The 26,227-nt window shown below is 43.2% G+C and overlaps 1 protein-coding gene across 3 annotated transcripts in view; it reads left to right on the top strand.

Annotated features, from left to right (window-relative positions):
- The window catches only part of TNRC6B (trinucleotide repeat containing adaptor 6B), a 241,071-nt gene extending 217,123 nt beyond the window's left edge, over nucleotides 1-23,948 (top strand). For 2 of the 3 annotated variants that reach the window (XM_039236196.1, XM_039236206.1), the window contains 11 exons: nucleotides 2,850-2,981; nucleotides 3,252-3,350; nucleotides 3,527-3,716; nucleotides 11,531-11,668; nucleotides 13,786-13,962; nucleotides 15,669-15,815; nucleotides 16,052-16,147; nucleotides 18,984-19,211; nucleotides 19,675-19,745; nucleotides 22,341-22,480; nucleotides 23,476-23,948. In XM_039236196.1, the coding sequence (XP_039092127.1) occupies nucleotides 2,850-2,981; nucleotides 3,252-3,350; nucleotides 3,527-3,716; nucleotides 11,531-11,668; nucleotides 13,786-13,962; nucleotides 15,669-15,815; nucleotides 16,052-16,147; nucleotides 18,984-19,211; nucleotides 19,675-19,745; nucleotides 22,341-22,480; nucleotides 23,476-23,863 (1,806 nt within the window). In that variant the 3' untranslated portion in view covers nucleotides 23,864-23,948. Of the gene's footprint in view, nucleotides 1-2,849; nucleotides 2,982-3,251; nucleotides 3,351-3,451; nucleotides 3,717-11,530; nucleotides 11,669-13,785; nucleotides 13,963-15,668; nucleotides 15,816-16,051; nucleotides 16,148-18,983; nucleotides 19,212-19,674; nucleotides 19,746-22,340; nucleotides 22,481-23,475 lie in introns of all 3 variants that reach the window. The other variant, XM_039236190.1, reaches the window with a different exon arrangement.
- The last annotated feature ends 2,279 nt before the right edge of the window (nucleotides 23,949-26,227 follow it).

The raw sequence follows: 26,227 nt of genomic DNA on the forward strand, positions 1-26,227 counted from the left end.
CTCCCCTACAAGGAAGTGAGGAGAATGGGGAAGTTTTTTTTTTAACAACTCTTCAAACAGTAAGGGAAGTGGTTTAAATACTGATGAACTGGTGCCAATTCTAAACAATGATAATGATAATTATCATAATGATAATCTAGACTAGACTTTGATAATCTACACTAGATTATCAAAAAGATGGCTTTTTGAGCACCTGTGATAGGAAATCAAGAATCATAAATTTGCAAACAAGTCTTAATTCATTTTATTGATTAGTTTAAAAATTGTGGATTATCAGAACGATATAGTTGTTGAAATCTCTGTTTTGACAAACCATTTGACAAGCTGTCTCTTTGTTTTGGACAAGATGAAAAAATATAAACTAAATGCTACAGCAGTTGTGTGGATTAGTAAATGATTGACTCTTCCCCAGCTGGATCACTTTCAGATTGAAAAGAAGTTTTTAGGAATGTACTACTAGATTATCTTCTGCTCTATCAAGTTCAGCATTTCCATCAGTGACCAGATAGGGAAACACAAACTGAGAATAGGCAGAATAATAGGGTAGGAAAGAATTTGGTGGTGTGACTATTAATAAAATATACTATTCATGGGGCACCAAGCTGGCTCAGTTGGTGGAGCATGCAACTCTTGGTCTCTGGGTTGTGAGTTCAAGCCCCACATTGGGGGTAAAGATTACTTTTTTTTTTAATATTTAAAAAAATAAAACAAAAAAAAATATTTAATCTTGAGAGAGAGAGAATGCAGGGGTGGGTGAGGGGCAGAGAGAGAGAGTCACAGAATTGGAAGCAGGCTTCATTCTCTGAGCTGTCAGCAGAGTCTGATGCAGAGCTTGAACCCACAAACTGTGAGGTCATGACCTGAGCCGAAGTTGGCTGCTTAACCAACTGAGCCACCCAGGTGCCCCAAGATTACTCTTTTAAAAAGTTAAATCTTTAAAAAATTAATTGTGAGGTGCCTGGGTGGCTTAGTCGGTTAAGCATTGGACTCTTGATTTCAGCTCAGGTCATGACCTCATGATTCATGGGATCAAGCCCCATGTTAGGCTCTGCACTAAGCATAGAGCCTGCTTGGGATTCCCTCTCTCACTCTCTCCACCTGCCCCTCTCCCCCTCTCATACTCTCTGTGTCTCAAAATAGTTTAAAAAATAAACATTTAAAAAAATAGTTAATTAAGTGAAATATATTTACTTATTTATTAGATGTTTATCAAACATCCATGTGCCATGCACATAAAGATAAGGTCCTAAGATCAAAACATACATTAATACAGTTCAACCCAGCTGCTTAAATATTCAACAAGAGAGCAACACCTGTTTTAAAATATTGTAGATTTTAATTGACAGTAAACTTAATGTGTGAGTTGGGGGTTAGGATGTGACCATCAGAGAAACGGAGATCTCAGGCATTGTTAATAAAAAGCCTGGCTTTCAACAGAATGGGTAGTGATGGCCAGATCTACTCAGTACTCAGCTGCTGTAGAAAATGGCTTTCTGTCCTGGGCTCCACATTGAGAAATTGGATGAGATACGCATGAAAGAAGTGAGCATGTTTAGTCTGAAGATGAGACACAAGAAACTGTAATTGTCTCTGGACACTTGAAGAATCATCCCTGTGGAGTAATAGGAGCATTGATGGAGTGCATTTCTAAGCCTTGGATGCGGATTAACTCCTAAAATTCTCCGTCACTAAAGTTATTGTTGTTCCAGTTTTGGAGGAAAATGAGGCTCAGAAAGGCTCAGTACGTAACTTGCCCTGTGTCACCCACCTCAGAAATCAGCCCAGTCTGCATCTCAAACTAAACTGCCTGCCACCCACAGAAGATTGGGTTCTTCGTGGCACCAGCTGGTTCAGTAGGCTCAGCGGATGAAAGTGCAAGGAAACTCATTTCAGCCCCATGAAAACATCTCAGATGAACAGTCCAAAGACGGGAGGGAGTCTTTCCTCTGTCTCTGGAGATTCCTGTTGCCCAGCCTAACTGCCTTCTGAAAACCGTGGGGCAGGAGCCAGTTGAGTCATTTGACCTTCTGGGCCCTTTTGCTCTGCTGCTCTGCAACTCTGAGTGGTTGGTGTGAGAATTCATCAGTTGAAACTCCATTGTCTCTTACTTACAGGTCAAATATATTTTTCTTATTTTTATAGCAAAAATATCTTGTTTTAGGCATTTATTTAGTCTGTTTATGAAGTTTGGTCTGTTTTGTTTTACAGTCCATTTCCAATAACAATTTCTCAGGCAAACGTCATATTGTCACTAAAACTTTTTTGTCTCGCAGAAGTCTTCCTGATTGTAAACTCATAATAATTTTTATTGTACAGAATTTTTTAAGTGTTTATTTTATTTTTGAGAGACAGAGCATGAGCGGGGGAGGGGCAGAGAGAGAGGGAGACACAGACTCTGAGGCAGGCTCCAGGCTCCCAGCCGTCAAAACAAAGCCCGATGCGGGGTTCAGTCCCATGGACCGTGAGATCATGACCTGAGCCAAAGTTGGGCGCCCAACTGACTGAGCCACCCAGGCGCCCCTTTATTGTAGAGAATTTAAAAGCTCTTTTTTTTTTTTTTTTTTAAGTAATCCCTATACCTAATGCAGGGCTCGAACTTAGGAAATCAAGAGTCACATGCTCTACCGACTGAGTCAGCGAGGTGCCCCTAAAAGCTCTTATAATCTCACTGCTCAGTCGTAACCGTTGTTAACACTGGCCTATTTCTCCTGATCATTTAATATTTTTCACAGATATTTTTCAAGGAAAACAACCGACGCTTTCTTTAGACCTATTAAGATTCTTTTTACAGAATTTTGTTTTAAAAAGTTTTATCTTAGTTCTGAAAGAGTCCTCTTTTTTCTTGTTAGGTTTCTGCCTCAATGCTCAAGCAGTTTCCCAACAGTGGCCTGAATCCAGGTCTTTTCAATGTGGGGCCCCAGTTATCTCCTCAACAAATTGCCATGCTGAGCCAGCTTCCACAAATTCCCCAGTTTCAGTTGGTGAGTAGATTTTTGTCCTATAGCTAAAAAAAGATTATTTGCTTCCCCCCCCCGCCCTTTAACTTTGATTTGCTTCATTTTATGCGTGCTTAAGGGTTAATGTATCCACTCAGCTGAAAGTAGATGTGACCAGTAGCCCAGGAACTTGGTGGTACTTTCCTCCTGGCCACTGGATTCAGCGACCTGCCCTTAGAGGCACAACCCCCTCAAGTGTGTCAGGACGTCCGGCTTAGGAAGCTCTGCCCCTCTCTCTCCTTCCCTGTTTTGTAGGCATGTCAGCTTCTCCTGCAGCAGCAGCAGCAGCAGCAGCAGTTGCTACAGAACCAGAGGAAGCTTTCTCAAGCTGTGCGCCAGCAGCAAGAGCAGCAGGTACGTGGGATTGGGAGGGTCCCTCTGGTGCTCTGGGTGAGGGCTGCATCTCTGCCTCACCTCCAGCAGCAGAACACGAGTCCTACGCGATCTTTTCCTAGGAGGTTCGGGGTATTGGCTTATCATGTGTCCATTTTCCCTCGGCCTCCCCCTCGCTCTGGACCCCTGGCCTCCAGCTGGCTCGAATGGTGAGTGCTCTGCAGCAGCAGCAGCAGCAGCAGCAGCAGCAGAGGCAGCCCGGCATGAAGCACTCGCCCTCCCACCCCGTTGGGCCCAAGCCACATCTGGACAACATGGTACCCAACGCTCTGAATGTGGGGCTCCCAGACCTTCAAACCAAAGGGCCAATACCTGGATATGGTTCTGGTAAGTTGTTCAGTAATGAAAACCACCTTTAAAAAAGAAAAATCTGCCAGCCCTCTGTTGAGCCTCTGGTAGGGTTTGGTCCTACGTTACCCTCTGTTTTCACAGCAGCCACACAAGATAGATAAATATTCGTATCCCTGCCTGACAGATACGATATCCTAGAGTTTCGATGGTGTAGATCGTAGAGCTAGGCTTCACCTTCTCTGGGTCCAAAGTGGTCTTTTACTATTTATGAATGGCAGCCTGTTCTTCTACCGCCAGGAAGTTTTAAAAGCTAGTTAAAGTGTGTGTGCGTGCTGTGCGTGACACACCTGTCTGAAGTTATAACCTGTTAAAATATGTCCAAGTTGAGGTGTTTAGCTCTACTGATAAAATTTCCTTCTCGTGAAAGATGGGGAGCTAAAATTAAACTTCTAGGGCGAACTGATAAAATTTTTCTGATATTAGTATTTCATCTGGTTTAAATAGAATTAGCGCAAGTAAGGTTATACCTTTGACATTCATCAAGAATTTGTTGGCAGGCAAACACATCTCTTTCAGAACCAGGGAACATGTTGTAAACAGAATCCAATCAGTGAGGCAACAGTGACTTAAAAATAAAAGCTAAAAAGGTACCACACACCACAGTGGGTCTCTTCTCAGAATGGCACACTTTAGATTTTATTTTGATAGAGAAGATACTGTTCCATGCAAACTAAGAAATAAAAGTTGGGGAGACCTGAAATCCGTGCTCCTAGGAAGCAAAGTGACCCTGGACACATGGCCCTGCTCTCTGTTCTACCTCTGTGACGTGCCCACTGGGGTGGGGACCCACTTCCTTCTGGGGTGTCCTCATGCAGAGAATAGCAAAGACTTAAAGGATTCCTTGATCCTGGGTTCCAGTTGTGTTTGTGGTTTTTTTTTTTTTTTTAATGTTTATTTTTGAGAGAGCGCACACAGGCACACGTGAGCAGTGGAGGGGCAGAGGGAGAGAGAGAATCCTAAGTGGGCTCTGTGCTATCAGCTCAGAGCCTCACACGGGACTCGAACCCATGAGCCATGAGATCATGACCTGACCCCAAATCAAAAGTAGGACGCTCAACCAACTGAGCCACCCAGACACCCCTTGATCTTGAATAGTTTTAAAGGTATTAATTTACAGATCCACAGCTTCTGCCAACTGCACTGTTTCTTTAAAATGGTCTGCCTGAAGGGCATCTGGGTGGCTCAGTCGGCTAAGCATCTACCTCTTGATTTCTGCTCAGGTCATGATCTCTTGGTTCATGTGAGCAAGCTCCATGTTGGGCTCTGTGCTGACAGCGTGGAGCCTGCTTGGGATGTGCTCTCCCTCTCTCTGTCTTTAACCCTCTCTCTCACTCTCTCTTAAAGTATATAAACATTTTTAAAAAACAATAATATGATCTACCTGAGAACTGACTTAAATTCAAAATAACCTTTCTTGGGGCATCTGGGTGGCTCGGTCAGTTAAGCTTCTGACTTCAGCTCAGGTTGTGATCTCACTGCTCATGGGTTTGAGCCCCACGTTGGGCTCTGTGCTGACAGCTCAGAGTCTGGAGCCTGCTTCGGATTCTGTGTTCCTCTCTGTCTCTGCCCCTCCTCTTCTAACACTTGCGCTCACTCTCTCTCTTTCAAAAATACATATTTTAAAAAATTTAAAAATAAGTACATAAAAATCTGCTCTCTCGCTCTCTTTAAAAAATAAACCTTAAAACTTTTTTTATTTTTTTATTTTTTATTTTTTTTATATTTTTATTTATTTCTAGAAGAGAGAGACAGCGTGAGCAGGGGAGGGTCAGAGAGAGAGGGAGTCACAGACTGAAACAAGCTCCAGGCTCTGAGCTGGCAGTCAGCACAGAGCCCGACGCGGGGCTCGAACCCACGAACCGCGAGATCATGACCCAAGCGAAAGTCGGACACTTAACCGACTAAGCCACCCAGGCGCCCCAAAAACTTTTTTTTAAATAGATAAAAATAATCCTCGAACCACTGGACATGAGGGAAGACAGAACTCTCCTCCGTCTCCTATCTTACTAAGGCATGCCCATCTGGGTTGTAGAAGTCCAGGGTGCCACACAAGGGGGAAGCCTCCCATAATGACTAATGAAGGTGTCCTTAACTCTGTTTCCAGTCTTCACCTTCTTAATCTTGTTTTCTGTTAAGGTTGAAACCTGACATAAGAACCTGGGTATTTGGTATGTGTCGGGTTGTGAATTTAGACACCATGTATGACCATAAAGCAGGGCAACTTTGCTTCTTCTGTCCCCTTTTGTCAGAGTGAGAGGTTCTCAAAGTAGATCCCATGGGGTACAAAGCAGAGTGAACATCTGGAAGCCCCAGGCAGCTTTTCCATGTGTTTAAATGCACACAGCTCTTCTCGGCGTTTGCTCCCTGGAGCATGTCTTAAGTGGAAAGAAAAGTACCTCTGAACAGCTTGACGTTACCTACATTACCGTAGGTTAATGACACGGACTCTCTTAAATACATGTTTTTCACAATTTATCAGGTAAAGCCTGTGAATAAACCTTTTATAGGCTTTCCTTTAGGCTGGGTATTCATTAATCAGTTAGTTGTTAAAAACCTAACCTCATGATGTATTTGCCTGGTGACAGTTCTTACAACATCTTGGATATTTTCTGCCTTTTATTAAAAGTAAAATTATTGCGGAGGGTGGTAAAATTACATGTTAGCTGAGAATCTTTTAGTTTGTAGCAGCATACATTCTCATTTATTTAAATATATAGAAAATTAATATCATGATGTCTTATTAGCTTAATGGTGTTATTTGTGTTTATTGTGCTGGAGGCATAACTTCCTGACGGCTGTAGGATCAGAATTCAGTATACATACATACATACATTTGCTGAAGAAATGTCATGTTTTTTATCATACTTGTGTTTCAAAGCAGCTTATAAATTTAACTGTGCATTAGAATCCAAAGTAAGGGAGCTCCTGGGTGGCTCAGTCAGTTAAGAGTCCGACTTTGGCTCAGGTCATGATCTCACAGTTCGTGGGTTCGAGCCCTGTGTCAGGCTCTGTGCTGACAGCTCAGAGCCTGGAGCCTGCTTCAGATTCTGTGTCTCCCTCTCTCTCTGACCCTCCCCTGCTCGTGCTGTCTCTCTCTCTCAGAAATAAATTTTTAAAAAACATTAATTTTTTTTTTTAATTTCCTTAATTTGAGGGCGCCTGAGTGGTTTGTTCACTCAGTTGAGCATCCGGATCTTGATTTTAGCTCAGGTCATGATCTCATGGTTTGTGGGACCGAGCCCCAAATGCTTGGGATTCTCTCTTCCTCTCTCTCCCTTCCTTTCCCCAGCTCACACATGTGTTCTCACTCTCTCAAAATATATAAATAAACTTTAAAATAATTTTTCCTTAATTCATATTATGACATTTATTTGAATTGAAAAATACATTTTGGGACTGAAAGTAAGTTAGTTTTGGCTGCCTGATTTGAATAAACTTAATCTCTAGCTATAAGATTTTGATGAAAATATATTTAAAGCATACATAAGAGTTAAATTTTTTTTCAAAAATTAGATAACAAAGATGTAATGAAATGAGTAATATTTCAATTTGCCTATGGCTGAGTATTGAACTAAAAAAGACACCTGTAGGCTAACAAGGAGCAAGAATAATTAAAAGTGGGGCACCTCGATGGCTCAGTCAGTCAGTAAAGCATCTGACATCAGCTCAGGTCACGGACTCACCATTCGTGAGTTCGAGCCCCACCTCAGGCTCCTCACTAACAGCAAGGAGCCTCCTTCAGATTCTTTGTTTCCCTCTCTGCCCTTCCCCTGCACATGCGCTCACTCGCTCGCTCTCTCTCTCTCTCTCTCTCAAAAATAAACCTTAAAAAGAGAGAATGTGTTAAGTGAGCAACTATGGGTACATACTTTTATAGTGTATTTTTATTTTAATTATTATAAAAGCATTGGTTTGTTTTCTAATCTATAATAAAAAAGGAGTAGCAGAAAAGAACTAATTTGGACAAAGACCGTGAAGGACTGATTGCGTAAGGAGAAGTTACCCTGAGAGAGTTTCCTCAAGAAGGCGACACTGAGCCATGTGGTAATGACGAATATAGACCATGAATTAGAGTGTGTGGCAAAGAAAGTAATTCTTCCAGAGACAGATAAGGTAGGCCAAGGATTGGATTTGTAGGTGTTAAGATAGGTGAAAGGTTGATGATGTACTGGGGAGATAAATCCTTGGGAGAGTAAGGGGCATGTCTTATTTCGCTCTTCCCAAAGCTTGCCACAAATGAGGCGTTCTGTATGTGTGCATGGAACTGAATTAAAGGATTATTTGATTTGAGTTCAGGCTCTGGTGGTAAGCTGGAGAATTACACGGAGGCCACTCGGTGGACTGAGGAAGTTTGATTTTGGTTAAATAACAAGTACAAAGAAGTCTGGGCTTGCAAATACCATAGAGGTTACGAGCCATGCCAGTTGCTACAGGACATGGAAAGAAGACCCAGAATTACGTATAACCTTACATTGATTCTTCCTCTCCTGGTTTTAGGTTGGAGAAAGAACCTTTGAAGGCAGTTTTATCTCCTGTTCTCTTCACACCCGTCTATGTGTTTCCTTACCAAACTCTGTGATTCAGTTGTGATGCTACCATGTTTTAGGGATGTGTGATCCCCAAGGTTTTAATGAGGAAGGTGCCCACTTGACTTGAGGTTCAGATGGAACTGCTCAAACTGTCCCCTCTCCTAAGATATAAAACTCTTATTAATTTTCTATGCTTTGTGTGTCACAAAAGGACTCTAAGCAGCTGAAGTTAGGGTTAATTCATTGTGAGTTCTAAAGAAATTTCAGAGCAACTTTTTTTTTAATATTTTATTTATTTTTTTAGAGAGACAGTTTAAACAGGGAAGGGACAGAGAAAGAGGGAGAGACAGAACCCAAAGACAGGCTCCAGACTCTGAGCTGTCAGCACAGAGCCTGATGGGGGCCTTGAACCCACTGACCGTGAGATCATGACCTGAGCTGAAGTCGGATGCTCAACCATCTGAGCCACCTAGGCGCCCCAGAGCAACTTTAAAGAAAAAGAATATGGAAGGAATAGTTCTTTATCTTCTAATTAATCCTCATGCTCTTCTTTCTGATCTTCACCAGGATCCTGGGTTACCTTCAAAAGCTCTTCCTCCATGATTAGAACGAAGCTTTTGCATAGCCTGAAACCCCAAGCACCCTGGGCCGGTTTTCTCTGTCAAAGGCAGAGGTGTTACTTCCCCCAAACACAACCCGCTTAGGCCATTAAAGCTTCTGTCAGAGAAACCCGTGTTCCTCCAGTCTCATTTCATTCCAGCTACATGGGAAAAAAAGAAAATGCCTTAAACTCTTCTTTTAAAAAAATCATTTAATTTGAGGGGCGCCTGGGTGGCTCAGTCGGTTAAGTGCCCGACTTCAGCTCAGGCCATGATCTCACGGTCGGTGGGTTTGATACCCGCATCGGGCTCTGTGCTGACAGCTCAGAGCCTGGATCCTGTTTCAGATCCTGTGTCTCCCTCTCTCTCTGCCCCTTCCCTGTTCATGCTGTCTTTCAAAAAAAAAAAAAAAGTTAAAAAAAAAATCATTTAATTTGAAACATCTCCAGTTTATTCCAGGAATTTCTGCTCCCTGCCCCACACCCTCCACATAATCACATGGACTAGTAAAGTCACTTACAAGCAATGTGAAGGAATAGTGTTCTTATATTAATAGCAACATTTTGAACATAGGTTAAGGTGTTAGGAATGATTTGAACTTGGGGCGCCTGGGTGGCTCAGTCAGTTAAGTCTCTGACTTCGGCTCAGGTCATGGCCTCACAGTTCGTGGGTTCGAGCCCCATGTTGGGCTCTGTGCTGACAGCTAGCTCAGCCTGGAGCCTGTTTCAGATTCTGTGTCTCCCTGTCTCTCTGTCCCTCCCCTGCTCACGCTCTCTCTGTCTCTCTCTCAGAAATAAATAAAACATTTAAAAAATTTAAAAAAAAAAAAAAGGAATGATTTGAACTTGATTTATTATGCCTTTTTAAAGCTATCTCTGACAACTCAGAGAAGCACAGGGAGAACACATGACCTGGGCCCTCATGGGATTTGGATGCGTGGAACCCCAGGGCCACTGAGGCACCACCAGGTGGTCACAGCCAAGTGGGTATAGTGTGGAGTCTGGCCGGCCAGAGTGACACATCTTCTTGACTAAGAGTAGATGAACTTTTTACATGGGATGGCCCTTCTCCACTACCCATGGTCCATCCTCATTTTTACTGTGGTTATGCATTGTTCTTCCCCTCTTCTGTTTCATTTATTTCAGTGCTTTATTTTATTTTCACGTTAAGTACATTCTGACCCACAGTGGATGGGGGGGACCCATGAGACCCTATCAGCAAGCATCTCAGACTGGACCTCACCTGTCCAGTCCTGTGCAGGTGACATTGCCCACCGACACTCCCACCAGCAGCGTGACACCCAAGGCTTATGTGGAGCTCCTGGCAAAGTAAACTCAGAACCTCTCCATCATTGCCTTTTTTTTTTTTTTTTTGTAATCTTTATTTATTTTTGAAAGAAATAGAGAGAGAAACAGAGGTGTGAGCAGGGGAAAGCAGAGAGAGGGAGACACAGAATCGGAAGCAGGCTCCAGGCTCTGAGCTGTCAGCCCAGAGCCCGACGCAGGGCTCAAATTCAAAGACCGCGAGATCATGACCTGAGCTGAAGTCAGACGCTTAACTGACTGAGCCACCCAGGCGCCCCTGTCATTGCCTCTGTGAGCTGTGGAGTCTTCGTCACTGCATAAAGATTTCTTTCAAATTGATCTCTTAGATTCTGCCTTGACCTCCATGTATCTCATTCTTCCACGGCCAGTTCTTTTTCTAAGGTACAAACTTAGTTCTCTTTTTCTCTCACTTGTTAAAAAACTTCTTTATCTCCTGATTTGGAGAAAAAAGGCCCAGAATCCTCAGCCTGATACATAAAGACCCTACACAACACAACTCCTCATTTCTTTGCCCCCACCTCCTGCCACTATGCCCCATTTCCTCCACTGAGCACCTGAGTCACACCGAGCTCCTCACCATTCCCTAAATGTCACCTGATTGTCATCCATCAAAGCTTTGTACTTGGTATCCTTGGCTTATATACCTGCCATAGGTCTTAAATCAAATGTCCCTTCTGTAAAAGCCTTTCCTCCCCCAGACACCCTCACCACACCTCATGACTATTGTTACCATGTTAGTTTGATGTGTGGAGATATTACTGAGTTAACGAAGCTGTCTGGCACAAGTTTTAGCTGAATGAGTAAGTAAAGACACAGGTACACTGACATGGCCTTAATTAGATTTCATTCATACACATTTTCATACCTTAACAAAGAGTTCTTGCTTTTTTTGCCTTTTATTTTGGGTTTTTTTTTTTTTTTTTTTTTTTTTTTTTTTTTTTTTTTTTTTTTTTTTTTTTTTTTTTAGTAAGCAAGAGTCATGATGAGCATTTTGAAATCTTTTTTTTTTTTTCTCAATTTTTTTTTAAATGTTTGTTTTAGGAGGGGGGCAGAGAGAGATGGAGAGACAGAGAATTTGAAGCAGGCTCTGTGCTTTTGGTGCAAAGCCCGATGTGGGGCTTGAACCTACAAACTGTGAAATCATGAGCTGAGGCAAGTCCGAATCTCAACCCACTGAGCCACCCAGATGCCCCAAAAATTTGTTTCTCAGTGTAGAAACTTCTTGTGGATTCGTCTTTAAATGACAAAGGAAGCTCTTCATGGGTTCTACCTCAAATCTCTTGATTACTGATACTAGAAATTTATAGAAAAATGTAAAACGTGATTCTGTGTTTTAGGCTTCAGCTCTGGCGGCATGGACTATGGCATGGTTGGTGGGAAGGAGGCTGGAACAGAGTCTCGCTTTAAACAGTGGACCTCCATGATGGAGGGACTGCCCTCTGTGGCCACACAGGAAGCCAATATGCACAAAAATGGTAAGAGCGAGCACAGCATTATGAGGTGTTCAGCCCTCAGAGGCCTTGTGACATATCCTATACAATTATTTTAAAGCACAAATCTTTAGCTTTTTCGTAGTCTCTTGATCCACCCCCCCCAAATCCTGTGATCACCTATGACAGGAAGATTGGGGTTGTATATATTTCAAATTATACAAAACTTAAAATGCCAGTTGTAATTGAGGGGAGCAAAATTTCCCAACTGTAATTGGATTAAGAGTAGTAGCAATGAACTTCAGTATCCGTGGATAAAACATGGGTACCCTAATATAGTACTCTAATATATTGGCTGAGAGAACAGAACCCGTTTTTTTGAAGTATGAGAAATCATAACAAATATATATCGTGTTGGTTTTGTGGACCCTTTAATCTCCAAAAGATGGCTAATAGAAGAGTACATGAAATTTGAACTTTCCACAAAGCTTTCTTGTTCTCTCTGAATTACTGTGTCTGCAAGATAGCAGTTAAGAGCATCGTGGGCTTTGGTTGTGAATTGTGGGCCCTTTCATCCTTGTCGTTCTCTGTAAATACTTCTCCATTTCCCTGTAAAATGGATAAAAGGTCTTAGGCCTTTGTTTCATTCAATGTTTATTTCATTTGACAGTAATTTACCTGGACTCACTGTAGCCTTGAGAGCCAAGAATAAACAGGTGTTAGGCTGGACTTGCTGCCGTCCCCAGGCAAGCCTCAGCCCCATCAGTGTGAAAACTTCCAGGGTTCCTTTGTAAACCGCTCTTTAATGTGTCTACCCCAGAGGTGGTAAAGGGGCCCCATGGAGCTTTCCCTTGCTATCCCTAAGCATTATCATTTATTTCATGCCATGAAATCAAGAATGATTTACTGAAACTATAAAATCTGTTTCTGGACTGAATAATTCAAGCCCAGCATCTGTAGCTTTTGGGACTTAACCCTGCTTCCTTAGGCTGATGATTCATCAGGTCCCTTTGTCCCCAAAGACATGTATGATAATAAATACAAGTGCTATGTGAAAGGGTATCTTGAAGCTAAAGTATCCACTTGCCTTTTCAGAGCTTCTAGATAATGTTTTCCCCATTTCCTTAGCAATCCCCAAGGTAATCAAGCTCTTCATTTTCTGCGATTCACTGTAATGTGCCCTTGAGTCAGATTTCTGTCAGTGGCTCCAAAAAAGCAAATGATTTCTTTGCTGAGCTTGGAAGGTGGTTTTGATAATACTCTTATTGGGCCAAACCAAGCAGATTGCTTTAATCAGTATTTACACAAATATGTTAATACATCATCCTGGAAATAATTTTATCTGTTTATAAACAGCATCCTAAGGGTAGATCAAGTGACACAATGTGAATTTCATTTGAAAAGCATGTGAGATTCATTTGAGAAATAAATAGGGTGGCCAAGAACTTTATTTAAAGTGAAGCCCATTTTTTGTTAGGTTAAGGGAATTTGAAGCTTTTAAGGTTTTTTTTCCTGCCTCATAGCATATAAAATGCATAAAAAGGGCACAGACAGAACTGCTGAAAAGCTCTCAAAAAAGCAGTTACAAAGGATCGACTGTCCTTCGTGTGTGGGGCAGTGGTCTCTGAGCTGCAGGGCTCCCTGCTGATCTTGTGCTGGCAGAGACCCTAGGTGGGAATTCCATCTCATTGCTTTGGAATTCAGAGCGATGGCGGAAGCTTTTCTCTGCAGTGGACTCCCTCTATTTACACGGTTTCTTCCAGCAAACCGAGGTCGGATCAGCACCGAAGAACTTGAGTGGATGGTGTCGGGAAAGTATACTGAAAACACTTCTTGGGCACTGCAGATGGTGTGGTGTTTTCCCTATTATTCTTGAGTCATCAGTATAGAAACTGGGGATAATGGTATGATTTGTAGTCGGTCAGATTGTCATTAATTTCAAGACCGTGGAATTTTAAAACTGAAAGGAAAATTGAAGAATGAGTGGGCCTTAATGAGAACCCGAGAAGCTCAGAGAGGTGAAATGAATCGTTCCTAGCCATCTTACGTATGAACTATATGCTGGCTCTCCAGCGCGACCTCTTGTTCCAGAACTTTTTTATAACTGCATAGTCAGAATACTGTTTTTGCTGGGTGTGAATCAGTTTCCTCTCTCTCCACAGGCGCTATCGTGGCCCCTGGTAAGACTCGAGGAGGGTCCCCGTACAACCAGTTTGATATCATCCCGAGTGACACACTGGGTGGCCATACGGGTCCTGCTGGTGATAGCTGGTTACCTGCCAAATCTCCACCAACAAATAAAATCGGAAGTAAATCCAGCAATGCCAGTTGGCCTCCAGGTACGGTGCACAAAATGCTTTTTCTGTGTATCATTTGTCTCTAATTCTTAATTTCAGGTTTTGAACAGATTGCTTTTGCCAGTTCCTCAGGCACTTTGTTTTTTCGTTCGAATTAATTGTCTGATAAAAGCAAGGTATGTGCTATGCCGTGGGAGGATGGGGTCTCTGCTCCTTAAAGTTCAGTCGGGAAGGTGAGGTGTGGACACTGATCACCTACAGGGCAAGGAACTGTGAAGAATACTGTACAGATACAGATAAGCTGAAAGGAGTCAGAGGAGTGGAAACTGGGATCAGAGAAGGTGGTGCTGGAGCCAGACTTGGGATTCATCCATGCACAGGATGCCTTGTAACGTGGGTTCTTCTGAAATGTCCATTCAATAGACTCATTTATTCATTAAGCAAGTATTTATCATCAGTTAGGTTCCAGATATGCAGTAGTGATACAATGAGACTATTTTGTCACGTTTTCCCTTCTCTTTTTAATTTAAGTAATCTATTTTCATTGTAGAGAAAAATTTAATTTAGTAAGTCAAAAATTAAAAATTGGTATATGTCTTTCTAAACCTCTTCCTGTACTAGAATATTTGTGATATGAATATGTGCAGTTTCATTCCACCGAAGAAGACTCATGTAATGCATACTGTTTGTGTATTACACTGTATTGCTCTCCATCATGATTGGGAAAACAAGTTTGTTAATCCCATCACATAACTTTAAATATGATTTAAATTAACCAATTAAAAAAATTATAGGGGCGCCTGGGTGGCTCAGTCGGTTAAGCATTCAACTTCAGCTCAGGTCATGATCTCTCAGTTCATGAGTTCAAGCCCTGCATCGGGCTCCATGCTGACAGCTCAGAGCCTGGAGCCCCGTTCATGCTTTGCTTGCTCCTCTCTCCCTCTCTCTCTCAAAAATAAGTAAACATTTAAATATGTAATAAAAATAATTATACATATTTAGAGCTTTCTCACGATAAGCCACATTATTCCTGCTCTTTCTCCCTGGATGTTCCACAAAGTCATAGTCATTTGTATTCTATTTTCTTTTGTTCATCTGAGCCCATTTCCAGTGGGATAAATGGGAGAAGTCACTTACTTCCAATGCAGATTTTCTCCCAGTTTGTGTCCTGGATGTCTGGACAGTTCTCTTGAGCACCAGGTTACTTACTCCTGGCCTCACTGCTCTTGGGCCCGAACTGCCCTGGAAGCAGGAAGAGCAGCAACCGGGCCAGGTACTGATGGGCTCCGGCTCACAGACGCAGAGACACCGAGAAAGTCAGCAAGCTTGATAACACAGAGGTGCTGCTGGCACAGTATATGTTCAGGCTGAGATTGTGATTTTTAATTTTATGATAAATGTTTGTGATAAAATAGCTTCAGTAGTCTGCCTTCCACAGATCTATTTCTTGTTTCAAAAACTAACTTGAGGGGCACCTGGATGGCTCTGTCGGTTGAGTGTCCAACTTCGGCTCAGGTCATGATCTCACTTGTGGGTTCGAGCCCCATGTCAGGCTCTCTGCTGTTGGCTCAGCCTGGAGCCTACTTCGTTTTCTCTGTCTGCCTCTACCCTGCTCACACACTGTCTCTCTGTCTCAAAATAAATAAATGTTAAAAAAAAAATTTCTTTTTTAAACTAACTTGATTCTTTTTTTTTTTTTTTTTTTTTAAATAACCTCCTACTTCTAATATTGCTTCTCCTTGTTTCAGAATTCCAACCAGGAGTGCCATGGAAAGGTATCCAAAACATTGACCCTGAATCTGACCCCTATGTCACCCCAGGAAGTGTGCTGGGGGGTACAGCCACATCTCCCATTGTAGATACTGACCACCAACTTCTGCGGGATAACACCACAGGTAAATGAGTGAGGCATCCTTGGTGTTCGTTCAGAACATTTCATATTTGTCAATCTGTGCCTTCATTTGTACCTGCTAATCTAGTAATTTAACCAGAAAACATAAAAATGTATAGCTTTTCAGGTTTTTTTTAAGATGTATTTTAATCTTCCATTGAAGGTTGAGTCAAATACCTAAGGTTGCACTGGCTATACTGATACCTGTCTTTCATCTTGTTCCTCCTGTGTCACCCAAAGGGTCTAATTCTTCCCTCAACACCTCGCTGCCTTCACCTGGTGCCTGGCCCTACAGTGCCTCTGACAACTCCTTTACCAACGTTCATAGCACTTCAGGTACAAGTATGACCTGTTTGTTTCCCTTTGGCTAGCACTTTGCCATCAGGTTCCCTTTTACAAAGGAAATGGGTAGTTATTTCTTACGGAACACTCCGGCAGAAGTTGAATAGCGAGGGCAGCATAAATGCAAGCACGCTTCTTGTACTGGCCACGTTCTCAGGGAGCCTCTAGTCACAGAGACTGGATGAGACATGTGGCTTTAGGACAAGGCAGATGGTGACATCATTGCAGGGAGCTTGTGAGCATCGAGAGGACGGAGGTCAAATCTTTGTGCCATAAGTGCTTTTCTTTAACCAGTCTGCCAAAGGAATCCTGGGCCATGAGGAAAACCAAGGAAGTCCAGCATGTTATTCCTGAGCAACCAATTCTAGCTTGCTTTTCTTTAAAAAAAAAAAAAAAATTCTTCCACTTATAGACAAAGGCTACAGGCAAATGGCCAAGGGCAAAAAAAAAAAAAAAAAAAGAGGCCCTTAATTAATTCTACTAACAACATTTGTTGAGTTCCTTGTATTGTTTTTTTTTTTTCCCAAGACAATAAGGAATGAAAACTTAATGGATATAATAAAACCTTTGAAGTCATTCACTCAACGCGAGGCCTTATAGATTGGTAGAGAAAGTATTTGTAATTGGCACCTTGGTCTTGCAAAAGTTAGACCTCGTGCCATCAAAGTCCTTAAGGCTTCTGTTCTGTGTCGGGCAAAAGCAAGTGAAACAAATCCTCAGCTACTTTCTAAGACATGGTTGTTGAATGGCCTTACAGATTGTCTTTTCTTCCTTTTCCTTCCACTTCTGTGTCATATCAACAGGGTCACAATAATCTGTCATTTGAATGTTCCTGCAGACTAGGCCACATGCTGAGCCTTCAGCATGAATTCTTCCCCCACCGTCACCAAAGTCTGTGAGGAGGTCCTGGTCTTCTCCCCATCTTGTAGATGAAGACACTCAGTCTCAAAGAACTGATGTAGGACGCCTGGGTGGCTCAGTCAGTTAAGCGTCTGACTCTTGGTTTTGAGATCTCACAGTTTGTGGGATTGAGCCCCGTGTCTGGCTGTGCTGACAGTGTGTAGCCTGCTTGGGATTCTCTCTCTGCCCCCTTACCCTGCTTGTGCATGCTCTCTCTGTCTTAAAACAACAACAACGATGACAAGAAAGAGCTGGTGTAATTTGCCTCAGGTCTGAGCGCGTGTGTAAAGGAGCCAGCTCAGAAATCTGTTTCTAACCACTACCCCACATTATTCTTTGGGGGGCTTTTTTCTTTACATGTCAAAACTGATTTTTCACTCCTCTCATTCCAGTAACCATCCATATCTTTAGTTGAACCATTTTATCTTTTGTCTACAGTAGGGCGTTCACCTGAGAGATGACCCAAGAATCACCCCAGACTTGTCTAAGCTGAATGTGTACTTCTCTGCCCCTCTTCCACATTGTCTTTCCTCCTTAACTAAGTGTTTGGCTTTTTTTTAATGATGCTTCCAGCATCAGTGGGTCCCAAAGTTTCCAGATTTTTCTCACTTGCTGCCCGAGTCCAAGCGGTGAGGGTGTCTCCCAGGGGATGTATTCCGCAGCCACATCTGCCCATTTCTTCTCCGCCCTACTTACTGTCACCAGGCTGACACCCAGGTTTAAATACCACATACCAGATCTACTGCAAGAACCCTGGGTAGCTTCCTCGTCAGCCTCCACCCTACCTTTCTGGCCTTCTGTACCTCTCTGCCCCTGTGCAGTGGTATTCGGCCAAAACCAAGGAAAAATATATTTGGTACAGATATTTAAATGGGATATTCGTCTATATTCTCCTGCCTCTCTGAGCCCATCCATTTCTTTTTTTTTTTTTTTTTTTTAATGTTTCTTTTTGAGAGTGAGAGCATGAACAGGGAAGGGGCAGAGAAAGGGGGGGCGGGGGAGAGAGAGAATCCCAAGCAGGCTCCACGCTGTCATCACAGAGTCTGATGTGGGGCTCAGTCCCACAAACCATGAGATCACGACCTGAGCTGAAATCAAAAGCTGGACATGTAACCGACTAAGCCACCCAAGCACCTAAGCCCATCCATTTATGTAAATTTTTCCAGACTAGTCTTGCAAAGCCTCTGATGATGGCCAGACGGTGTCTTCTCCTCAGTGTATTGAACATATGTGACAATGCCTGCAGCTACCAATTCTGTTATTCACCTTTTCTGTCTTCTCATGTGAATTTGAAGTTCTTGAGAATAACTTTATATTACCCAGAGCAATGATTTAAAGTATAATAAGCCCTTAGCAAATATTTGTTGATTTTTCTTTTTTTTTTTTTTTTCCCCAAAATCTGTTTGAATGTTGGCTGGCTCAGACAGTAGAACATGTGACTCTTGATCTCAGAGTTGTAAGTTTGAGCCCCACGTTGGGTGCAGACATTACTTAAAAATTAAAAAAAATTTTTTTCAATGAATGTTGATAGCTTAATCACGATCCAGAAAATTAGAAGTTTCTAATGTACTTTCTTTCCATTCAGCAAGTGAGCATTTATAGAATAGTTTTTCTAAAGTTCACATTCTACTATATCCTTAAGATTAATGGTTTTAGGAAAACCTCCCTTGAATGAATCTTCCCTTTCAGGTTATGTCTGGCTAAGAAAGTAATAGAGAATTAGTTACCACTAAATCTTTAGTTCACGTGTTGTCGATTCAGAGTAATAGTCGTTGAAAATTTTATATTTAGTGTTATTTTATATTGCTACTCTCAAAATGTGTACTTACTATTTTTAGAATATTACTTATATGTATACACAAAATTTATGCAAACTGGCAAAAGCGACCCATCTAACCTTATTCCTTCCTTAATTTTGTCTTCTTCGTAGCAAAGTTCCCTGATTATAAATCAACATGGTCCCCAGATCCCATAGGACACAACCCCACTCATCTCTCCAACAAGATGTGGAAAAACCATATTTCCTCAAGGAACACTACACCGCTGCCCCGCCCACCTCCTGGTCTGAGCAACGCCAAACCATCATCTCCCTGGAGCAGCACAGCACCCCGATCGGTCAGGGGGTGGGGGACACAGCAGGACTCACGGCTTGCCTCGGGTGAGAGGGACCCGCCTAAAGGAGCATCATGGTTCAAACACAGGGGACTTGTGTTAACACAAAAAAGACACATGCTGAAGGCTTCACAAGAGAGGAAATCACGGTTGTCCGGCAGAGGAGAGTATCTCTTGAGTGGAAAATTGCAGTTCAGTCTAGGGCAGAGGTAGCCAAGAACTCACAAGGGACAGATGAAGGGAAAATGACAACCAGCCACGTGAGAACATTAGGAGGAAACTGGCCTTATGAGTGAGGTGTGGGAGCGCACAGGGTTACGAGGTCCAGGGGACAAGAAGCCAGCCATTGAGTGACAGGATGAAAGAAGTTAGAGGGAGGTTATAAAAGAGAAGACCGTTTTTAAAAGGGAAGAAGATGCGCGGGGCCTGTGTGAAAACGTTTTCTCGTTCACGAATTTCTGAATTTTTTTTATTGCTCTTCCTAATTTTCTTCTTCTGGTTGCTTACAGCCTCTACCTGGAGTGATGGTGGTTCAGTTCGTCCCAGTTACTGGCTGGTTCTTCACAATCTCACTCCACAGGTAACCATGCTTCCTCATGATTTTCAAGACAGGATCTGACTGTATTAAGAACGGGAAACTCAGGTGTGAAATGTCGGCAGATAAGAAAGCTCATTAATTTCCTGCTTGCTGCTAAGAGGTGCAACATGCACGGGTGGCCTCCCCACCCGAGGCTCAAAGCCTACTCCTGAATGGGGATTGTTGGCCCAACAAGGCGTGGGGCTCCGTATCAAACATTTTTATGTTTCATAAATAATTAACCATCTATCTCTGCAGTAGAAGAAATCTGTCAGTTTCATAGCTTAAATGCCACATGGGTGCTTTCAATTTTCCATCTGTTACTCTCTTCTTTGTAGATGGCATTACTAATTTGCTCTCTTCAGAATATGCCCTCTGGGTTGTTTTTCCAGTGATGGGTTTCTTTTGCCCCAAGCCACTCTGTCACCTCATTTGCTTGATAACTGAAATACTTGCAGCAGTATTATGTTGAAAACCCAAATGAGATTAAATGAACCCACTGAAACTGAGCCCCTGACCTTCAGTTGGACTTGACAGCACAACCTTTACAACACCTTGTTAAAAGGAGTCAGTTATGCCTCCCTCCATCTGACACACAGAATGAATTGTCTAGCATTTAATTCATAACTGGATTCATGCACAGTTTAGTAAGCCAGCATTTTCTAGAGTGTTCCCATGGGATGTTAATAGGTCTCCGGCCTAATATGTTTGGAGCATGTACTTGATTAAACAACATTAAGCAGGTTTCTTCACTGTGAGACTTCTTGGACTCTTGAATATGCTAATGTGTATTATGCTCCTCTGTGGAGAAAGACAGCTTCTCCTAAACTTACTGCCCAGTGAGCCTGTTCATGGAAGCTGTTTGTGGGGAGTGAGTCCAGGGTTTGTATTTAGGGTACGTGTGGAGAAAGGTAGTTTCATAAATACAGTTAACATGAGAAAGAGTCCGAGTTGGCTCTTAATCGCCACATCAACTCAGCTAAAGCCTCAGGTGGTTCTTTTAGCTATGAACCAGGTGAAGCATATATGCCTCATTAGAACATGACAACATTCTAAAGTTGTCACACAGCGTGGTGGCTATGTGGTGAGGACAGAGAGGCCATAAAGGCTACACTGTGTTGAAAGGAACTTGGACGAGCTAGCTGGTTGCTCACTTCTGTTTTATCCTGTGAAAAATAGTAAGTACATGTGAGTATGTACGAAATAGGAATCTAGGAGTTAACTGTGTTTATATTAGAAAGAACTGATGAATTTCAAAACTCAAAACTACTGAATAGACTAATCTCGACCACAGCTTAGAAGATGGTTATAAGGGCAAATCTTTGGAACCTGGACAAATGTACTTTGCATCACCTAAAATCTGTTTAGAGGGCATCTGTCCTGAAAGGCCCCTTGTGACCCACATGAACCTGCTCATAGAGTTGATTTCCATTTTCTGTAAAGAACTGCGGTGATGCTACCCGTTTCCATCCTGCAGCGTTTCCATGGTGAAACCACACAATGTTTCCACTGCCCCCGCCGGTAGCACCATTTTTGAAGGCTGTTCCTATAGTAATCTGTTTCCCTTCCAGATAAACGAACCGAGTGTTGGACTGAGCAGCCTATCTAAACCTAGTTAAGATCTCAATACAAGTACATTAATCAGAGTGAATAAGTGTGTCTGTTCATCCAAGTCCTGAGTGAGAGAGACGGTCTCGAGTCAGTGAACATCTTGAGAGTCTGGCTAACGTGAGGCTGAGGGCGGCAGAGTTCACAGAGAAGCAGCAGAAAGGCTTGCCCTGAGATGGCCAGTGCACGGTTCCAAGGACAGCTGTGCTGTCTGTGAGCTGGGTCAGCCAGCAGCATTCTCGTCAGCGTGTGGGGCGCCTGGGGGCTCAGTCAGTTAAGCGTCCGACTTCAGCTCAGGTCATGATCTCATGGTTCGCGGGTTCGAGTCCCGCGCTGGGCTCTGCACTGGCAGTGTGGAGCCTGCTTGGGATTCTCTCTCTCCCTCTCTCTCCCTCTCCCACTCACACTTTTTCTCTCTCTCTCTCTCAAAATAAATAAATACAGTTTTTAAAAAAATTTAAAAACCACTAAACTGTCAAGGGGGTCAGCAGGGCTTTCCTTGTGTGTGTCCTCCTTTAGCTGTCTGTGAGATTATTAACCGGGGGAGTGGAGAATAGTTCAAATACGATGTTAGTAATGATGTTGAGAACTTGGCGTGTTGTCTTAAGTTCCTATTCAGGTGCCATCCTATTTCTGCTTTCTAAAGGCTCTGACAAGTCAACACATATTCATGTGTTTATCTCTTAAAAACAGACTACAGGTTGAATCGTATGATTTGTCTTGAGCTGTGTTTTTACAAACTTTTTTATTTGCAATATGGGCACTTTGGATCTCATCCCAGTGCTTTGAATTAACTTAAAATTTGCCTTTAAGACCTCTATTCAGTGCACTCTTCCCTGCTTTGAGTTCTTCCTTCCTTTCTCCAAAACTTAGTGCAGATGTCCTCATTTACAAACCAGAGCCCTTCTCCTCATATGCAAGAAAGGCCACTTGACTTCTTTTCACACTCTGCCTCCAGTTTTTAGCCTCATGAATGTCATTACTCCTTAGATTGATGGGTCAACGTTGAGAACCATCTGCATGCAGCATGGCCCACTGCTGACATTCCATCTGAACCTAACCCAGGGCACCGCCCTGATCCGATACAGCACCAAACAGGAGGCGGCCAAGGCCCAAACTGCACTGCACATGTGAGTACCCATCCTACACTCACTGAGACAAACACGCATGAAGATGCACACGTGAGTATTCTGGCACCTGCTTCGTTAGGCAAAGATGCATGAGACCATGCACAAAAACAGCATCGTGGCATAAGCGCCTGCTTGGTACTGAGGTCACTCATCTTCTCCGCCTCCCTAAGCGTGGATTGCCCTGTGTATCTGTGCAGGCCAAGAATCCGAATTCCCAAAGTAAAGAATTTATGAAGTCCTGAAGCAGTGAGTACATTTTAATACGTAAAACAAAGCCAGTGTTGAGGAGAATGTGAAACATTGTGGGTGCCACCACTTTCTGTAGTAGAATTTAGTCACTTACTTTGTTGTCTTTGTTGGTGAAGATGAAACACTGTGACTTGGTGGGAGGCAGGGGTTTTGTCGTAAGTAGGTGGGACTGGCTCGCACTTTGACTGTCCCCAGTCCCAACTGCTGTCCAACTGGGAGCCAGGAAAGAGCTGGCTCTTTGGCTGCAGGTGCCCCAGCAGAAAGCTGCAAACAGAACCAGCAAGCGGTGGTGACTCTCAGACAGGGAGCCCGGCCCTGGGACAGAGCGGTGGCACTTCTAGATGCCTGAGGCTGGGTCACCTTGATGTTTTGCGATGTGACCTTTTACCTCCCATAGGGAAAAGAGAGGTGACAGTTTTCTCAACATACAAATTCCATATCCCAAAGGATATCGATACATGGTACCCCCTAGTAGTCTTTGGAGGCCCTGAGATTTAGTTCCCCTTACTGCTTTAGAACAGTATTTCTCAGTCAGCCAGTCTGGTTAAAATGCAGGTGTTGATCCCGTAGGCCTGGGGTGGGGCCTGTGACTCTGCAGTTTAGAAGGCTTCCAGGGGATGCGGAAGCTGCTGGCCAAAGACGCACACGTTGAACATCGAGGACTCGGGGACCCGAAAGCCTCAGTCCCTACAGATGCTTTAGGATTTCCCTCAGATCCACAGCTCTCTCCCTCCCCTTCGTTCTAGGTGTGTGTTGGGAAACACTACCATCCTGGCTGAGTTTGCCACCGATGATGAAGTCAGCCGCTTTCTGGCACAAGCTCAGCCCCCTACACCTGCAGCAACCCCAAGTGCACCCGCCGCAGGTTGGCAGTCGCTGGAGACCGGCCAGACCCAGTCAGATCCCGTCGGACCTGCTCTGAATCTTTTCGGTGGGTCCACAGGGCTCGGGCAGTGGAGCAGCAGTGCTGGCGGTGGCAGCGGGGCCGATCTTGCTGGCGCTTCGTTGTGGGGGCCCCCAAACTATTCTTCTAGCTTGTGGGGAGTCCCGACCGTGGAAGATCCCCATAGGATGGGCAGCCCTGCTCCCTTACTACCTGGTGACCTTCTGGGAGGAGGGTCGGATTCAATCTGAACTTAGAACTTTCAACTCTGACCTCGTGACCTTTTTTGGAACAGCAGCAGCACTAACTTGACCTTTTCGTTTTTTTTTTCAACTTGCAATAAATACATTTTTAAAAGGAAAAAAGAAAACGGAGAGAGGAAAAAAAAAGGTGGGTCATTGACAGACTGTCTGAGCACATAGTTGCCTCCCTTATAACTTCAGTTTTTTCGTTTGGAATATGAATCCAAAAAGAGAACATATCACTCTTGAAATACTTGAATCATGAACGCCAACCTAGAAAGACAATGTGAAGCAAGTACACATACCATTTAAATTTAAACACAAAAAAATTAAAAAAATTAGTTTCTAGTTTTTCACTTTTTTCATGTTATATGGAAGTTGTTGCTAAGAAACATATATACTGAAAAAAAATAGCTTTTTAACTTTGTTTGCACTGGGTGTGTTTCCGTCCTTAGGTCTACCACGTTTGGGAGGGAGGGGAATTCAAAAGAATTGTTGGGGTGGGGGGGGGAAGACTTGACGGAGCCTCACTTTAAAAACAAAAACACAAAAAACCTAAAAAAAAAAAAAAAAAATGGAAAAAATTTGTGATTGGCTGGTTGATAAATACCAGTGTGTTCTGGCACATGTAACTGCCCAGGCATGCTCGTTCTGGTATGTGTGTGCACGTGTGTTTATGTGCATTTGCGTGCATCCTTCTCTGTCTCTGTGTGCGCGTGTGCCCGTGTCCTCCTCCCCTCCCCCACCCGGTCTCTCCGAACGCTGCGTTGCTAACAGTCTGCAGGCTGGCTGGCCGGCCATCTGCTTTTTATTTTTTATTATTATTATTTTTTTTTTTAACTATGAGAACACACAAGCACGGGGAGCCACTGCTTACTTAAAGCAACTCCGTTGGGCTGCATTAAGATGAACAGAGTGCTTTTTAATGATTAAAGCAGGGAGCTCCTTTGCATTTGCAAATCAGCCCGAGCAGAGTTTTCTCTTGCTTTTCTTTTCGACCTAGCAGTAGAGCGGAGCACTGCCAAGTCCCAAAAAAGTAGGAGAGCAGGAGGTACCTCTTGGAGCAACCGTGTGTTTTATTTATTTATGGTTTTTTAAAGTAAGTGGCCACCAGGCACATTGGAATATCTGTTAAGTTTCACGCAGGCCTTTCCTTTTCGTTAGTTTGAACGGGAACAGACAATGAGAGAGTTTTTACTTCCGTGGTGTCTCAAAAGCAGAAAAACCACGTTTCCCTCTTTCTTGTTGTAATCAGGTGTGAGGAACTCATCAGAGAGTCAGGTAATGCCGAATTGGTTCTCTTTTTCATTTTATGAAAACGGAAACACACAAGTTGTGAGCAGCTGCAGCTTCTCCCTCTCTGCTCCTCTCTCGCCGAGCGTTACCTGTGCCAGGCCGCGGCGCGTTACAGCTCCAGGCCATCACTGACAGAGACGTTTACTTAACGAATGTTCTTAAAACCAGTGTGTACTTCAAGCGTTTCCTTTTGTTTCTCTGTGTTGTGTATTTCCTGTGTATGTGGTTTTGCTTAGGCAGGTATAACTTAGCAAAGACTTTTAAGTATTGCACCTTTTTTTGGTTTTGACCTCCTTATTTTTTTTTCCTTGTAATGTTGCTTTTTTTATTTTGGTATTTAAAGACTTTTTTTTTTTAAGCATCAATGTAGTAGTACTCTGGGCCGACTAGGGGGCAACTTTTAATCCACAGTTATCACCAACATGTATGTACTTATGTTGGAATCAACATGTATCAAACTGCTTTTTGTGAAGAGTTCTAGCAGACCTGAAGGGGTACCCCTTTATACAAAGCAGATGGCTGGTGGGGTGGGTGGGGTGGGGGGAGGGGGACGTATGCCGGTAATGTGCTAGCACTTGTGTGGACATCCCAGTCTGCATTATACTGTTTAACATAAAGTGCCGACATTCTGTACCAGCAAATACCTGCCCATTCCAACCCTTGGTGGGAGCAGACCTCTACTGTCCTCCGTAACTTGCTGCTAGTGAGGACAAGGGAGTTTTTCTTTCTTTAGCATCTTCAGTGAAGGATACAACAATGCCTAATTAATGTATTTGACTTTTAGCTTGTGTCTGTGTGTAGGTGGGCGGGTGGGTGTGTGTAGGAAAAGGCAAAAATGAATTATTTGCATTCAAGTGGTTTTATGAGACAAAGAGTGGGAATTCTGTAGTCCTCTGGCTTACCCTGTTGATTATAAACCTAGCCTCAAAAGAGATTGACATGCGTAATTCGAGTGAGCGTCCGCTCACGGAAGTCTTTACGCGCCCTTTGTGGGTAGGTGGTCAAACTTGAGTCTCCAGCATTGGTTCGGCCCCAGTGGATGCCTTGTAGAAAACTAACTGTGCCCTCCAGCTGCTC

This window comes from Hyaena hyaena, unplaced genomic scaffold (assembly GCF_003009895.1).
Source record: "Hyaena hyaena isolate Hyena2069 unplaced genomic scaffold, ASM300989v1 scaffold_4, whole genome shotgun sequence".
Lineage (NCBI taxonomy): Eukaryota > Metazoa > Chordata > Mammalia > Carnivora > Hyaenidae > Hyaena > Hyaena hyaena.